Here is a 17351-nt window from a genome sequence, read left to right as displayed (position 1 = left end):
CATATCACTTTACAGTTATACTATAGTATAACAACTAACTGTCCCAGGTTAGGGGAGGGTCTGGTGCCATCTAACTAGTTTTTATAGCAGTAAACATCAATGAGGCAGCTACTAAACAAACAAGTTAACGCCCATCAGAATACATTTGGGAATACTCAGTTTAATGTCAAGGATATTTTGTCCCACTTTGATGGAAAACTTTCAAGAGAGAGGCGGGAGATATCTCATGGATATTCAAACTCATAAGTCGAAGACACAACTGACAACTCCATGGCTTTAAACGAAAACGACAAAAAAACAAACAACAGTCTACAAAACACAACATAGAAAGTAACACGGAACCCACCTAAACTAGGGGAAGATCACAGGTGCTCCGGAAGGGTTAGCAGATTCCACTATACATTTAACATCCGTCGTGTTGCTCAAGTTAGTCTAAAACTCGGGGATTAAGTTTAATACGGTGATGTCACATTTGAGTCAAAAGGGTAGGGATTTTGGCTACGACTATTGGAACGTTTAGCTTCCGAAATGACAAAATGTAAACCCAACAGAAAACCAACGGCCTTATGTACAAAACAAATACACGAAAAATAAATATGATAGGCAGCAACCAATGGCATCAACTGCATAACAGGTTCCTGACTTGGGACAGGCACATACAGAATGTGGTGGGTTTATACATTGTACTCTCTCAACTCCCTCTCCCTCTTCCTTGTGATCGTTTTTTTTTTATCTTAAGACCAGCAAGCACGCGCAAAACAAAGAAAACATTTCTGGCTTAATTGAGGGATAGGAAATGGTAGAATAAATAAAGTCGGACTGATAGATAGTGCTTTTGTAGTAACCTGTTTGTATCTGATTGACTAGTAAGATCATGCCTACAAATGCTGTTGATTTCTTGACCATAGCAAATACAATATTACTCAGATTCCGGCTTCTTGTATTTTGTTTTTACGATACGAACATTTTTGCTCTCAAGACCAACACTATAGCACAGCCGAAAAGCAGTCCCACGTCAACATTTGACTCAGGCATGTCGAGGCCAATTTCAATGACAACATAAACATAACAAAAATTATGACAGTAGCTTTAATTTTTTTATTCATAAATCTGCATGGTTTAAAATTGAATATTTTTGAATTATAGTTTTAAATGTTTTATTTGCTCCTTAAATTTATGTACTGTATCTTTTCCACGAATAAAATCCGCTGCTCTCTCCCCAATCATAATAGTTGGTGCATTAGTATTTCCAGATATGACGTGTCTCATCACAGATGCATCTGCCACTCTTAAGCCTTTTATTCCTTTAACTCTGAAAATAATATTGGATCTGAGTCTTCCTCTTTGATTTACATAATAGAAAAAAAAACATGTTACATGCAATTGGTGTAGTCTACATTTATTTATTTATTTCAGAAGCCGGTTTCACAATCATTTAATAACTAATAATAAAAGTCATTAACTTATTCTGAGTTTAATTCGCATCCAAAAACAAACATTTATCATTAAATATGTTGTGGTAGTTTTCTGTGATTGTGTTTTTTTTTTAATTTCAATTACACGATGAAGTTTCTTCTTTTGAAAACAGCAAAACAGTTAAGCTATACAATATAAAAAATAAACTAGTCAAATTTCCAAAACATCTTATCGTTACCTTAGTTTTGTATCCACAACAGCAGTCGGATCATCTTTTGCCCCCATTCGACATGTTGAAGTAGGGTGGTAGCACGTGACAGCAAAATGGCGTAACATGCATTCCCAATATTCATCAGAGTCAAATTTCACCTTGTCACATATACCATCAAAGTCCTGTCTGTTTAATGTGGCTCCTAATTCTTGGAGAGGATTCGCTGCTGCCAGCTTTTGTATTTTTCTAATACCTAAAACATTTGCGTAAATTCTTCGGGTTATCGATGCTTTTTTCAGCAATTTTTAGGTTTATACAATTCAGCGCAAAATGCTGTATTTTATATGTGAGAGAGCACCGCAAAGAGCAGTTTTTTTTTTCAAAATAGTCTAATTCATCCTTTGAATAAACTTATTCTTAAAGGTTATCAATCTAACCTGTGACTAATATATTATGTCCCAGATCTAACAGTAGTAAAATCTTTTCATAGTTCAGATATTTGAATACATCATAGAATAAATCACATATGCTGGTATAAAGAACAACACTAAACAATGTACAATTAATTTACTAAAGACAGTGATTTTCTAAGTCTGTATGTATTGATATATTTTATGAAGGGAGATGAACTGAAATTCCAATTATTGTTCACAAACAAATTGCTTAATACATAGGATGTTTCAAGCTGTTAATCGTTGAAAGTCTACTGTTGTCCATTTTGATTGCATTTGTTCATGGATTCAACGGTTTTGACGAACTCTCTCTTTTTATTTATATATAATTCTACTTTTAAACGAACATACCAGCTATTAAACTTTCGACATCGTATGTCTGATCTAAGTAATTTGGCTGAATCAGAGGATAATCAAACGGATCTTTACTGGCCAGACGGATAGTTCCGGTACTCTTAGGGCGTTGTTGTATTAATACTGATGTAAACTCAGTTGTGGACGTTCTTGTTTTTATAAGATCTTTAACCTACAAATATATCTTACTGTTTTTGTCATAATAAGCCAATTAAATATTCAAGTATCTAAATTCAGAGCAATGCAACAGCTTTGAGACAGGTTTTAATTGTCATATAGTCAAGACCAACTCAGAATATTTTTGTGCTAGTACTATAACCATGATAAGCGGCATATACATCATTTCCTGCCTTTGGATATTCCATCCCCAAACCATTGTTCTGCTACGGTTAGCAACCTTTCATATATAAATGATATATGCATACATTTATTCAGTGATCATAAATTTGATCTTCTCACTTTCTGATTAAATTTCGGTGAAAAGAATGATTCTTTGTTGAAAAATATGTTTGAACGCTATATTTTTTTGTTTTCTTTTATTGTCTCATTTTCCAACTTTCTAACCGCTACATGACGATTTACCCTCATATAATGATGTAACAGTTTAAAAAATATCAAACAGTGTTCGTGTGCTTATAATCTGATTTCAGATTGCATAAAAATCAAAAAATATGAATTAAATTTATTATCAATCTCCGGTGATGCCTTAATTATGATTTAAAAATGTTTAAATATATGGAGATGAGATCTGTTTGCCAATAAAAAAGCTATCTCAAACATAAATTTTCTTTGAATAGCATTATATACAATGCATGTCTGAAAAAAAACACATTCGAAAGAATGATTCTGATGTTCCTGAATGATCAATTCATTAGATCAGTGATATGCATTATTCGAAAGACTAAGGTTTTTTTACCCCATGTATATATTGCCTGTTTCATATTTGATACAACATTTTGGATTTTTTTGTATGTTTTAATGCTCTTGAATGTCGTATCTGATTTGACCATCCAATTTGTTTGATTCGAGTGCCACTGAAGAGCCTGATGTGGACGAAATGCGCGTCTGGCGTTACAAATAATAAGCCTGGTATCTTTATTGAGTTTTTGTAACACATTTTGAAATTTCCGTCATATTGGGATAACTGGTGAACAGAGACAGTAGAAGAGTTATACATCTTGCTGTTATAAAATGTAGAGTAGGAACTATTTATCCTTCCAGAGAACATAAGTTTTCCCTCGGTTTTGAAAGGGTTCGTGTTGCTCAATCTTTAGTTTTCTAAGTAATGCTCGTCTTTTTTACTTTGTTCATGTTGTAAGGATAATTAACCGAATACAGTATATATCTGTTTCATGGTACGGAATATTTACCGATTCCTTGAGATTCAGTTGTAAACCATAGTCATAGAAAAAGTTATCATGTGCAACGCTTAAAAACAGAATCTGATAATCAGGATAATTGGGTAAACTTTCGTCCCTGTTTGGCATTCGGCCGAATATGTTTGCTTCTAATCCCGTTCCTGACAAAGGACCTATAATAAATAAAGTATACCAAATGCATTTAAAAATACCGCAGTAAAAATATTTTACATTTTCAATGCATGGCGGAAAATAAAGTAATAAATGACAAACAATTTTACATAGTAACAAAAACATAAGCCATTTTCAGCATTTTATTTTTTGTAATTGAATTATAGTAATAACCAAATATGATTATAAATAAATAAACTTATAAAACCTGAAAACTCTTTAGATCAAGATACAAATATATGATGCCAAAACTTACCCGTCCTCGTCAATGCATACTGAAGTGAGCTAAAAATATTTCTTGATTCTGATGATAAACTGTATGATTGGTTAATTTTGTGTTTTACAAAGTACTGAAGGTGATCTTCAAGGTTATTTCCAACTGGTAAGTCAGCAATTACTGGTATCTGAAATATCACCACGGTAAACAAGATTCCTTTAAACTATTTTTTAAAAATAAAGTTCCTAAAAAATGAAGCAAAATCAGATATAACGTCTTGAAACACAGAGAAATATTTCTATGATGTATGATACCATAGCTTAATTTTATATTTGCTTATGATAGAAGGTGATGTGAAAAAGAAGTATTAAAAAAAATAAGAGTATATATCAGGATGTGAATAGAATGTTAAGTGGTATCTACCTTTAAATCCTGTAGATGTTGTTTTGGTCCTATACCAGACAACATTAGAATCTGTGGGCTGTTGATGGAGCCGGCTGATACTATTACCTCCCTCCTGGCAGTTATCTTCAATTTTCTGTTGCCCTTTAACATCTCAACGTCTGTGGCAATTTTATTTTTTATAATCACCTGATGAAAGAACGTTCAAAATACGGAATGAACTAAGAAGGAACAAAGAATAAAAAAGCATTAAAAATAAAATTTAGTCAAAACAAAGTTACATATATAAACAGAAAAATTGGACATTGCGACACACTACAAACAATTAGTCCGTTTCATATAAAACAATCCCTGATTCAGTTGTGAATGATTTATTTAGGTAGGTTCAAGAAAAATATAAGTGAATCCATTCAATCAAACAGAAATATAAGGCGATTTCACGAGGTCAATCCAAAAAACCATAAATCGAAGAATTTCGGGTAATACCATGACCAAGAGAGAAAAATAAGATTAAAAAACAAACACTAGTCATTGACCAAAACATATGCTGTTAACGAGCCCATGCGCTTAGCAATTCCTGATGTACAAAGGTTTATTTTTATTTTAAAGTATCCACCAAAGCAAATGAATTTCACCGAATGTATTGCTAAATTCTTCAAAAGAAGTATGTGTTTACCTTTGATACAAACGAATCAATGCTAATGTGAAGGTTAGGTCTTCCTATTATAGGTCTCAAATAGCAACTAGCTGTGCTGCATCGTTCACCATTGTATACAGAAGCCTGGGCGTACGAAAACCCTGCGACCAACAGAAACGATAATCAATATAATGTCATACCCTTAAACAAATCTCGGACCATGTGTGATCATCTTTCAAGTCGTTTTTACAAACACCCTATCAACAGACAATTGCATAAGTTAAGCTCTTCGGGATCATAAAATATAAAGTGTTATTTTCATTTTTTGGTCTCAGAATCATCACTTGTACAAACTAGCTAATGTTTTAATCTTCGCTTTCATATTCCTGTTTTTGTTTTTTAATTGAGGAAAAATGCCTTAATTCAACCAGTAGTCGTTTCTTGTGACGTTCTTCCTTATTCCCGCTTTTGTTTATCACATTTTGAGTGCACTGCATACTATTACTTACTATATCATGTTTGATTCTATTCATTTATTGCAGACCACTCTTTATTCTAAGCAGTTTAATTTTTACATTTAATTTATGTCTCATTGGCAAATACTCAGGACTTTTTGTCAAAAAAGAAAATACAAATTTTATTTTTACACATGTTAATCGACGCACTCATCTGACGGAACACTCATCTTAGAAACCCACCAATCTGATCCTCTCCGTTAGCATCCACGGTTTTGTATCCAATTTCTTCAGCACCTCTTCTGTAGACCTCAACTAGAGGTGTTAGGGAACTGTCTGTTAATTTCATATAGCCACCTTTACCATGATACGCTAAAATTTAAATTGGTTTAGTTTAAATTCATTTCTACAAGTATTTGTCAAAAAACGTCCATCGGTGTCTCATTGTGTGATTTTATATGTTCTGATTTCTTATTTTCAATCTTTGTTTATTCTCTTAGGCCTTAAAACTAATTCCGATTTATAAATAATTTTCGCGTTTAAGGAATATTTATCTGTTTTTTTTTAAATAATTTCATACATATTGTATTGCGTTTGGAAAACGTTACTTTACATTTTTCATGTTAGTTATTGAAGTATATTATCATTTTTCTTCAATCTTGAGGATCATCTTTATTCTGTGTTTATATCAAACAATTTTATATCGTTCTTGTTAATTAGATAGAAGAATCCCAAGAAAGAATATAACTGAATAGAGAGACAAACCAGAGTCGTATTCGTTTGGCATTTGATAATCTTCCGTTTTTATGAAGTATGGTAAGACATCTTTGTAACTCCAGCCATCACATCCTTCCTCAGCCCACTGGTTATAATCATGTCTACTTCCACGTATATACACCAGGGTATTCAGACAACTAGTCCCACCTAACACTCGTCCTCGCGGCCAGTAACTTCTCTGCGAATACATTTAAATATTTCATATTTATTAGCTAATGACAATTAACATTCTATAACATATGTATGAACCTAATTTCATATAGTTCTAGAAGAACTCTAATAAGACACCAACCAGCCAAATTTTTAAATCTGTATGATCGTCAAACCCAAAAATAATCTTAAATTTTACGGACGCCATCACATTGGTTGACCGTTATGGAATATCTGTTTCACAGATTACTACGGATATGTTCCAATTGTCGTAACCATAATCCCGTCCTCTTTTCTTCTAGTGTGACCTATCGGGGTTAAACTTATCACCGGATTTGTATTTACATGAGCAACACGACGGGTGTCACATGTGAAGCAGGATCTGCTTAACCTTCCGGAGCACCTGGTATCACCCTCAGTTTTTGGTGGGGTTCATATTGCACCGTCTTTAGTTTTCTATGTTGTGTTTTGTATACTCTTTGTCTTTTGATCGTTTTTCATTTTGTTGCAATGGCAGTGTCCGTTTGTTTTCGACTTACGAGTTTGAATATCCCTTTGATATCTTTCGACTCTCTTTTAAAAGAACAGCAAAGACTGACTTATGTCAAAGTCTGATTGAGTTGCAATTTAATGAGAATTCGTTAACAGAAGTAACTGAAACGTATATTTAGTCACTCTTAAGAAGTCTCGGTATGTATTTGTTTTCTATATATCTTTCTATTATGTCATCATGAACGAGTTTAGATGACGTTTTCTTTTTATGTCTCTTTCTTTCGAAGATTTTAGTCAAATCCTCAAAACATGAGAGACCAATTTACAGTAAGGGTAACCCCATGTGCACGTTGATTTAAAGTTTTCAAGATGGGTTCCTTTTCCATGGCAAAGAAGTTAGGCTTTTACCTTTACACAAAATATTTTTTTGCAGAAACTAGAAGCCATAGATATAAGAAGATGTGGTATGAGTGCCAATGAGACAACTCTCTATCCAAGTCAGAATTTGTAAAAGTAAACCATTATAGGTCAAAGTACGGTCTTTAACACGGAGCCTTGGCTCACACCTAACAGCAAGCTATAAAGGGCCCCAAAAATGACTAGTGTAAAACCATTCAAACGGGATATTCGATCATTAACCTTCACAGGCAGTATTTTGATGACTTTTTATCTGATGATATTGAAGCGGATGTCATTTTTTCGAGATGAGATCAGCTTGCAATTGCAGTTTTATTTTAATGTTGTTTATTGTGCTTGATGTGAACATTAAAAAAATTCAATGTTTGCGAAACAGAGAAAAATAAAAATGACAATGAACTGAAAAAACAAAAGTAAACAACACAAAAAAAAAATGTAAATACCACTGTATGGCCTTCAAAATCGTTTTTGATACGGAATAGACACAAACAACATACAATAAGCTGTTTATTACACGAGAATTGAGAAATTAAGGTGACAATAGTTTACCGATGTTCAAATCGCAAATCGATTAGGAAAAGACAAATCAAAGTAACAAAAAGAAACCGAGGGAATCGCATGAACTCCAAAGGAGCGAGATTTGGTGCGTCGACAGGGTAACAATTGCTGTTATTATACCTCAGTATGTTTTTTCTATATAAAAAATAAGGAAATATTTGTGCTATTTCATTCCACAGACTATTTGCCAGTCAATAGTTTCAAAGACTATTACCCCGGTCAATAGTTTTATGATCATATTTCCCGTACCTTTTCATACTTATTTTTCATTGGACAATAATGACGTCATTAACTATTCCGCTTGAATTTTTTGCGCTTGGCAACGTAAAACTCTGATATCGTAAACGGTATAATCTATTAGTGTCTGTCGTTGTAATTTCAAATTAATATATCACTTACCAGAAGCAATTAAAAAAGAAAACAAAAATCTACGCGACACATTTTATGATCTAAAACATAATAAATGTATAATATGGGTCTGTCGTCGTCTTCATAAACTGTGATTGCTTTGGTGTACAGTACTTTAGCTAGTGTTTATTATATGCACGGGAATTTTTACACAAGTATTCCTGGTCTTGATTACAGTATATGAAATATTTACAAGTATAACACGGACTATGAAAAAACTTATAGTTCATCTTGTGCATGTTTATGTGACATTTTTTTTCTTTTAGATGGTTTATGTAGACTTTTTAAAAAGTTGGTTTGTTCAGTATAATAAAACACTTAATGACTGGTTATGAGGGTAATAGCAAGTTTGTTGTCCCTTTGATACTAACTATTGCCCTCGGCTTCACCTCGAGCAATAGTTAGTATCTCAGGGACAACAAACTTGCTATTACCCTCATAACCAGTCAATAGGTGTATACTATTCATGCATCCCCCTCCATGCAGATTCATGTCACAAGTGGGAACAGGAAATAATCGGTAAAATCACAAACAGGTTCTTGAAGTTCAAGGTTTGATTTTAATTACTACATTTAATAAATGAACGAGAAGCAACACGTCTAAAGTCGTCTACAGACATTGAAACACACATATATGTAAAGGACTAAACTACAGTAACTTCAGGTTTTTTTAATACGAATAATGCAACTGGGTGTGTATCGCTATAATAAGAACTCATATTCTAATATCTGACACATATATATGCATACAGATTTTCCTGAAATCACAATAATTAATCTCGCATTTTTGTCCATTCTTCAAAAATCGCAATAATTAATGAAAGCAATAATATCTGAATTTTCAGTAGTTTCAATGATATTGAATTCTCTTGATAATTGAACGAGCGAACGATTACACCAGCTTTTCAAATCAAGAATCGTTTTAATATTGATGGAAGGTATATTGAGCTTTTGGTCCATTGTGCTGAATTTTCGGCTATCTTCAGTTGACAAATAGCAGCTGAAAAAGTGTTGTTCATTCGATATATGATTGGTTATTCCTTTTCAAGGATTTTGTTTTGTGCATTATTATGTATCCCAACTCCATATCCTTTTCCATTCTTTGCTAAGAAAATCTATGCAACAGAATCGCCTAAGACAGATTTTAGAGAACCGTCTAAAGCATTCACAATTTCTTAAAGTATGTAAATGCGCTTCATGTGCTGTTGACAAACAGTCCCTCCGAACATTCAAATCTGGTTAATACACAAACAGTAAAAATATACGAATTAAGCATGATTAAAAATACAATGATAATTGACATTCTTATCGTACCTGCTCATTCATTGCAAAATGACTGTTCTTCTGAGGTAGCGTTTGATAATTCCAATCAGCTGACGACTTCTGCAGCCCTCCACCTATCAACGGTATTCTAATGTTATCATTACTATATTCAGAACCACCAGCTTCTAGTAATAAGATCGTGACATCAGAGTCTTCAGACAAACGATTGGCTATTACGGAACCCGCAGATCCTGCGCCAACTGGAATAAAAGACATTTTTCTGCAAAAGTATAAATTAATCTATTAGATATTAAGAGTGTTTTATTTTTTGCTAATATATATTATTCTATATGCTGTAAAGATGTCAGAGAATTAGCATTACCTGAAGTATTATCTTCTTTTTACCTACACTCGAATAACAATAACCCATTCCGAATTACGGCTTCAAAGTAAAATCTATGACAAACGTTATGATTTCCAAATGACAATTTCTCAGCAGTAACATACCCTTTGCCCCATCATAAGGCGTTTACATATCTCAATTGGTACGTTACGCTCGTGCATTTTTACAAGTTATGAAATTTGTTAGCAACAGAGTCATGAGGTAGAACGACTGCAATCGCACTTCATAAGATACACTTTAAATGATGCTTCTAATATCCTTTTTTAAAAGTTCGATATACTTGAAATTCACAAAATAAAGTATAAAAGATATAAATTAAGTCAGGGAAAGTGAATGAAAAATATTCAGTCTAATTTAAACTTACTTATGATATAATCATATGTTGAGTTCAGCTGAACATGTAGCACCTCATCTATTTTTGTTGTGTTTAAATACAGTGTGAGTACAATACCAAGAAAAACCACAAGTACAGATGATAGAGCGATCATGGTTCAACAATTTTACAAAATGGCAAAGGTAATTTACTCTGTATACACTCTCTGTGAAATTTAAAAAAAAGATACACATTAGACAAACAGCAAATCATCAATAATGACTGTTTGCGGAAATCGGGTATTTGTTTCTCCCAGTGATAACCTCAGTTTTAAGTAGGAAACAGTTAATCTCGCTTCTTATATTTCTCGTTATAACATTTTTTGTACAGATGTTGTACTTATGTCAAGTTACCTTATAGTAATGAGCTTGATCCTTGTAAGTTGAAGTTGCTGTCGAACCATGCCATTTTAGTTTGAGGTGTCACAAATGATACAATCCCATCATAATGAAATGTTTCTACCACCAATAAGGTAGCTGTAAGTTTTGCTGTGACTGTGTCGACAGTTGATATATAACTGTTGGTCAAATGTATCGCCTCTAATAGGTTTGCAGCCCTAGGTCATATGTATATAGTGCTTTCATTATGTGTTGGTCCTGGGTTAAATTTACAACATTTCCGTTTCCATAATTATATGAACAGTATATATGATGTTACAGATTAACATTTATATGGATAAAATCATGATCTTAGCTTAATTTTTTTTAACAAGCTGCTTACTGTTATATCTTTTTTATGTGTATTTTTTCCGTCTTCAATGCTTCTCATAGCTACATCTTTATATTCATTATGATGCTTGCAACGATGATACTGCTGATAATTTTAGCTTAATCTCCTTATTGTTGGACAGGTTCTGTTTATTGTGTTGTAAAAAAACTATGTTAGCATTCAATGTCATGTCATGACTAAGCAAAGTTCCTGGATGTACATTGTCTATTTTGTTGATTGAGATGTTGACTGATTACCTGTGTACTGACTGTGTATTTATATTTTATCAGTTTTATTATTTCAAAATTAAGCCTCTTTATCAATCTTATTACTTGAAAATGATTTACCTAATATGTTGCATGATATTTTATCCCTTTGATTCCTCCTTTGGTATCGCCCGCCTCTTCTGCACTGGTTATCTATTCGAAAATTTTACGGACACCATCACGAGTTGGTTGACCATATGGAATATCTGTCTCACAGATGACGACGGATTTCGTACTTACATGAGCAACACGACGGATTCCACATGTGGAACAGGATCTGTTTACCCTTCTGGAACATCGGAAATCCCCCCACAGTTTTGGTGTGATTTGTGTTGCACTGTTTTGAGTTGTGCTTTGTAGACAGCATGAAACAATCTATTTTGTTGCGCCTGCTTGTTGCTTCATAATCTTTATCGCTCATTTATATTCTTGTATTGTGTTTAAAATTCATAATGTTGGTGTCTTTGCATGGTAAGCTTTTCCTCTTATACGTGAAATAACATAGATCAATGGTATGTCTTTTGATTGCTTTAGTAAATCAATCAAATCAACTAAGTCAGATGTTTTCGCTCATGAGATAAATCATAATGCATAAAAGACTATATATTTTTACAGGTGTTTCGTACGGAGAAGCACTTTGCTATTTCGGTTCAAGGGAAATGAACCGATTGAGAAATTCAATTTCCTTCCTCGTAGACAACGTTGTGCAATCTTAGCATCTACGGAAATGACATCTGGACCAATCAAAATGTCAAAAACAGTGACTCTACTGGGGTCTATATGTTTCATCTGCTTATGTATAATATAATGTGGCTATACATTGAGAAGTAACATGCTCCAGTATTATAAAGTGCCAAAGTAACACCATAATTATGATTATATAATTATGTAAAACTATACTGTTTTGAAATAAATTCGCCAATTATGTTTGTTTACTATGAACATAGCATTGTGTACTTACATGTTCAGATAAGGTTTACCTGAATAGTGTATTAATGTCCTCGAAATTTATAATCATCACGTTTCCGCTGTGTACAAAAAGGTCATTTGGTCATCGGAAGGATTTACAGCCGATTTTCTTGGCAAAACAGCACAATGCATTACTGTGCAAACCAAAACGCAAATAGCATCTACTGAACTTAAATTGACAAAATTCATAGCATACAAGTCTGCAAACTTTGCAAAAGAGAAATCGGCATATATCCATTTTCATAACACGAACGTAGACATATTTACCAGCCGAACATCTGAACCGCCAATTTATGATTGATTATTGTTTGCTGAATATCCAGCGACAAAAGAATTACATGTATACCATATTTATAAGAACTGAAAATATATCAGAACACTAAAGTTTACAATAAATCCAAAAGTCAATAACTAGGTCTATTACTACAGCGGTCTAATTGATCGGGCTAAATAAAGAAGAAGAAGAAAAAACAAAAAATAAAAAACAAAAAAACAACACGTTAATAATTTCATGCGTTTTCTGGATGTACTTTCATCAGGAACGCTCAAAGCCGAATATTTGAAAGCCGAGGATGTATAAGAACCGAAATATTTGAAAGAGTTATATGACCAAAAAGCATAAATGTCCTTACATTTTTTTAATCGGGTTTATCGTTTCTGTTACCTGAATTTAGAATGCAAGTTAAGATAATAAAACTTATATTAATATTTGCGATTTTAACTTTTCTGTACACTTAAGCAAACGATTCAAGGTGCTATTAATTCTGTCCATACATCTAAGAGTGTCATGGCATATCTGTCCACAATTCTCATCACTATATCAAACGATGTGTATATAATCCTGGATCATCTAAATCCGAATCAATTACCTGTGTGGAACTCGTCATTAACCGATTACCTGCCCTTGGATGACTGCATTGCTTGTTGAATGTTGTCATATCAGTTGCTAGTCAATGTGGTCATGTGTGTATCTAGAACATGTGAACGATGCTATCCGCAGATGCATGCGATTGTATTGCATGTAACTGTCCGAATCATTCAACAATTTGTTATTCCATGGTCTTCAGTACTTCAAACCGGTTTAGCATCCTGTCCTGAGTCACCACTCGAAAGTCCCACAACACCAACAAACTAGAAACAACACATACACAACAATAAAACCAACAAAACCACCCAATAAAACGACTTAATCTATTCTGAATGTAAATTTTCAATAATTTGATGCAAAACAACTTCAGCTTGAGTATATGATTGACAGTACAAACCTGCATATCATCTTCGGTATACAGACCTGAATTGACAACAGCATAAAAGACAGATTATTTCCTAACGATTATAATGTATTCAGAAATAACAAACATCTATCAGGAGGGGGCGTCCCTATAGCAGTAAAGAACAAATATATAACCACATCTGAATTTCAATTAAATTGACTGTGAAAGTGTATTCTGCAAACTAGAGCTAGTTGGATACAAAGTAAGCCATCAACTGAAGGAATCAAAAATTAGTTTGGTACGAGTATAGAAAAAAAATAGATTTGATATCAATGTGTATTGAAATCATTAATGAATTTTGTTGAATTTTAAAATGATCGACGTGGTAAATAATTTGACAGATCAATTGTCCAGTAAATTGATTGCTATTGGTATCCTTGAAAACATTCCAAATTTACCAAATTATAATAGCACAATGACAACTTGGCAATTAACTCGGGGCAAGATCTAAAGCAAACAAAATTAGCATACATGTATTTTGAGCAGCTGTAAAAGAGGGACGAAAGATACCAGAGGGACAGTCACTCATAGACCGAAAACAAACTGACAAAGCCATGGCCAAAACAAAAAGACAAACAGACAAATAATAGTACAGATGACACAACATAGAAAATGTAAACTGACTAAACTTTACTATTTACTTCGTTTTTTTCATTTTTTTATTTAATATTGCGTTGACCTACGTGAAATTATGCCACCTCCATCGTCCAAGGTTTTGTCATACTACAAACGAAATGCCTTCCTCAAAAATTTTGAAATGCAAATAATGTGAATGGAATTAATGTATACTGGGTGATAAGAGTTATACGTTTAATCATCTCAAATTGAATTACTCTACAAACTTTTCTGAAACACTACAGAAAAAGAAACAATAAACGGTTTAGACATCGCCAATTTCACGTGATCAAGAAGCGTTTCATCTTCTTAATCTGAAGTTGTTACAAACGCCATCGCAGATATGGTATTGGATTATTAAAAGTAAAACTTCACCAGGAGTGCTCAAAGCCAGGCCTTTAAAGGTTCAATGATAAACTTCAATTCATCGTAAAAACGTACATTTGTAAAGTACTGTAGATCTTTAGGCCTTTAAACATCAATTTAACTACCGGATAACCGGTTAATCGGTTGAAAGATTATCTGAGTAACCGGTTAGACCAAACTGCTCAATTTGACAATACTAATTAATAGTAACAGCTGCAAATTTCAATCAATCATGATAGGTTTTGGAGAAATAGGGTATCCTACTATAAACCATAAATTTACAGACATACGAGATGATTACGGATTAATCTAATTACTCGAAGAATCAACTTAGCAACATCTTAGATCTTATAGTTACAAACCATCCATATAGTTTCCGTACAACTAAGATCATAACAGATATATCGGATCATGACTAACAATGTGTACTGCAATATGTATTACACCATTAAGACACCAGCAAAATATCGTCAAATACCTTTATATGGCAAAATCAAATTGGAGAATAAAAGAAATGACATCGAATCATTCACCACTAATTATAACATATTATAAATGGGGAATGTGTCCATGGGACACAGATGATGCCCCCGCTTGCATATCATATCAACTTGAAGGTATAAAGGGACATAACTGAAGAACGGTAAAAGTGACACTTCCCAAATTTGTTCTTGATCTGAGTTATGTGGTAGTAAGCATTGTGTATAAGTTTCATAATATTTGGTTGAGGCTAACTTAAGTTAAAGAATGGAAACGAAAAATTCAGCAATTTTTCCATTTGTAAAGGACCATAACTCTAGAACAGTAAAAGTGACACCACCAAAATTCAAACTTGATCTGTATATTGTGGTAATACGCATTGTGTATAAGTTTCATAACATTTGGTTGAGGCAAACTAAAGTTAGAGAATGGAAACGAAAAATTCTGCATTTTTTCCATTTGTAAAGGGGCATAACTCTAGAACGGTTAAAGTGACGCCACCAACATTCAAACTTGATCTGTTTTTTGTGGTAATAAGCATTGTGTATAAGTTTCATAATATTTTTTGGTTGAGGCAAACTAAAGTTAGAGAACGGAAACCAACTTTGGGACCTACGGACATACGTACAGACGGACAAGGGTAAAACTTAATGCCCCCTCCGCTACGGCCGGGGCATAAATAAATGAATGTGAGTCAGTAGACAATAAGTGGTATATATTCCAGAAACAGGAAAGAATTAAGAACAACATTCCTATTAAAACAAAGAAGAGTAACGATGGGTGTCCGTGGCTAGATAGTGGCTTAAAACAACCCATAAGAAAACAGGAAAAGTGGAATAGACGGACACAAATCTTGGGGGCCATGACGATCAGGCTGACTTTACTATATCGAGTGGATAGTCACAGCACAACAAGATTGCCACTCAAAATTTTGACAACGATTTAATAATAACAGCATCCCAACCCTTAAATTGGAGGGAATCCTTTATACAGAATGAAAGGACAGGACGAACATTCTAAATACACAATTTCATAAGAATTTCTCATCAGGAGCAGAGGTAACACAAAAAGTGTACGATAATAGGAAATTTTTCCAACTATGCCCGACATAAATATCACTGAAAAGGAAGTTACCAAATCTCAACAAAACAACCAACATACAGCAGCTGCACCACACAATATAACACCTTGAATATTGCAATATGGCCGCTGAAATATTAACCTTTCTTACATTTACATTTAAAGTTATACAAGACTGCCGAAATACTCAATATATCGATGTCCCATCTTTAAGAAAGGAAAGATATTCGAAACAGTAGATTAAAAGCCAGTGTCGCTAATAACATTAATGGTACTAACTTTATTCCACCAAATGCACATTTCGATAATTTATGAACCTTCAGTGATGCTCGAGGCCTAACTATTTAAAAGTCCAAAGCTAACTTGTATTTGCGGCAAAATTATTGGAACCTGTAACATGATGATCAGTCTGATCAGCGCAATATCTTAAATATACTACAACATACTATTAGTATTTAGAAAGGACTATCCTCCGACACCAAGCTAGCTATTGGAATTCAAAGACATCACAAGAAAAATGGAGTAAGGTCAACAGATTGTTTAATTATGAATCCAAAAATTCATGAGAGACCGGAAACAAGCCGTAGTCGTATAAGAATCACTAGGATATATGCAAGTATAATCTGGAGTGCCCTAGGGATCAGTATTAGAACCCAACTGCCTACTATTCTATATTAGTGATTTGCCAGAAATCGTAAGACGGTATATGAAAATAACACTTTATTAATTTCATGCGGATGCACTTTTCTGGATTTGCCTTCTACCCAAAGTTTGATAGCCAGTGATATATCAGAATTGCATCATTACGATTACATCAGATGTCAACTAAATCTAACTTCAAGACGACCTTGATGAATGACACTATTTGGAAAACACCTGAAAATGAGTTTTCAACGAGAAAAATGTAATGTGCATACCATTACAAGAAAGAGAGAACAATCTTTAAACAAGTATGTTCGCCATGGCCATGTACTACATGTTACCACAACCTAAAATCTAGGAATTCTATATCATCAGTAATGGATTGGAATGGATACATCACAAGAATCTGCAAGAAGCCGAAAATTATGAGCTTCTTAA

The 17351-nt window shown here is 33.5% G+C and overlaps 1 protein-coding gene across 1 annotated transcript; it reads right to left on the bottom strand.

The window, feature by feature from the left end:
• Positions 1 to 1074: 1074 nt before the first annotated feature.
• On the bottom strand, positions 1075 to 10670 carry LOC127700745 (glucose dehydrogenase [FAD, quinone]-like). The gene is made up of 11 exons (XM_052204393.1): positions 10505 to 10670; positions 9789 to 9997; positions 6439 to 6628; positions 5917 to 6045; positions 5258 to 5379; positions 4603 to 4770; positions 4219 to 4366; positions 3804 to 3964; positions 2431 to 2605; positions 1655 to 1880; positions 1075 to 1312 (listed from the first exon to the last, which is right to left on the bottom strand). The coding sequence occupies exons 1-11, from the start codon at positions 10626 to 10628 to the stop codon at positions 1141 to 1143; spliced, it is 1824 nt and encodes a 607-aa protein (XP_052060353.1). The 5' UTR covers positions 10629 to 10670; the 3' UTR covers positions 1075 to 1140.
• Between the last annotated feature and the right edge of the window lie 6681 nt (positions 10671 to 17351).

The sequence above is a fragment of the Mytilus californianus genome, unplaced genomic scaffold, assembly GCF_021869535.1.
Source record: "Mytilus californianus isolate M0D057914Y unplaced genomic scaffold, xbMytCali1.0.p SCAF_5, whole genome shotgun sequence".
In the NCBI taxonomy this organism is placed as follows: Eukaryota; Metazoa; Mollusca; class Bivalvia; order Mytilida; family Mytilidae; genus Mytilus; species Mytilus californianus.
The sequence above is the reverse complement of the archived record's forward strand: the minus strand, read 5'-3'. Positions and strand labels throughout refer to the sequence as shown.

Excerpts from the sequence above, each read along its gene's own strand:
- LOC127700745 (XM_052204393.1), bottom strand. The coding sequence starts at position 10,628 with ATGATCGCTCTATCATCTGTACTTGTGGTTTTTCTTGGTATTGTACTC. Across the intron at positions 6,629-9,788 it reads ATTTTGCAATGAATGAGCAG|AGAAGTTACTGGCCGCGAGG; the intron begins GTACGATAAGAA and ends ATGTATTCGCAG. Across the intron at positions 5,380-5,916 it reads TAACGGAGAGGATCAGATTG|GGTTTTCGTACGCCCAGGCT; the intron begins GTGGGTTTCTAA and ends TGTTGGTCGCAG.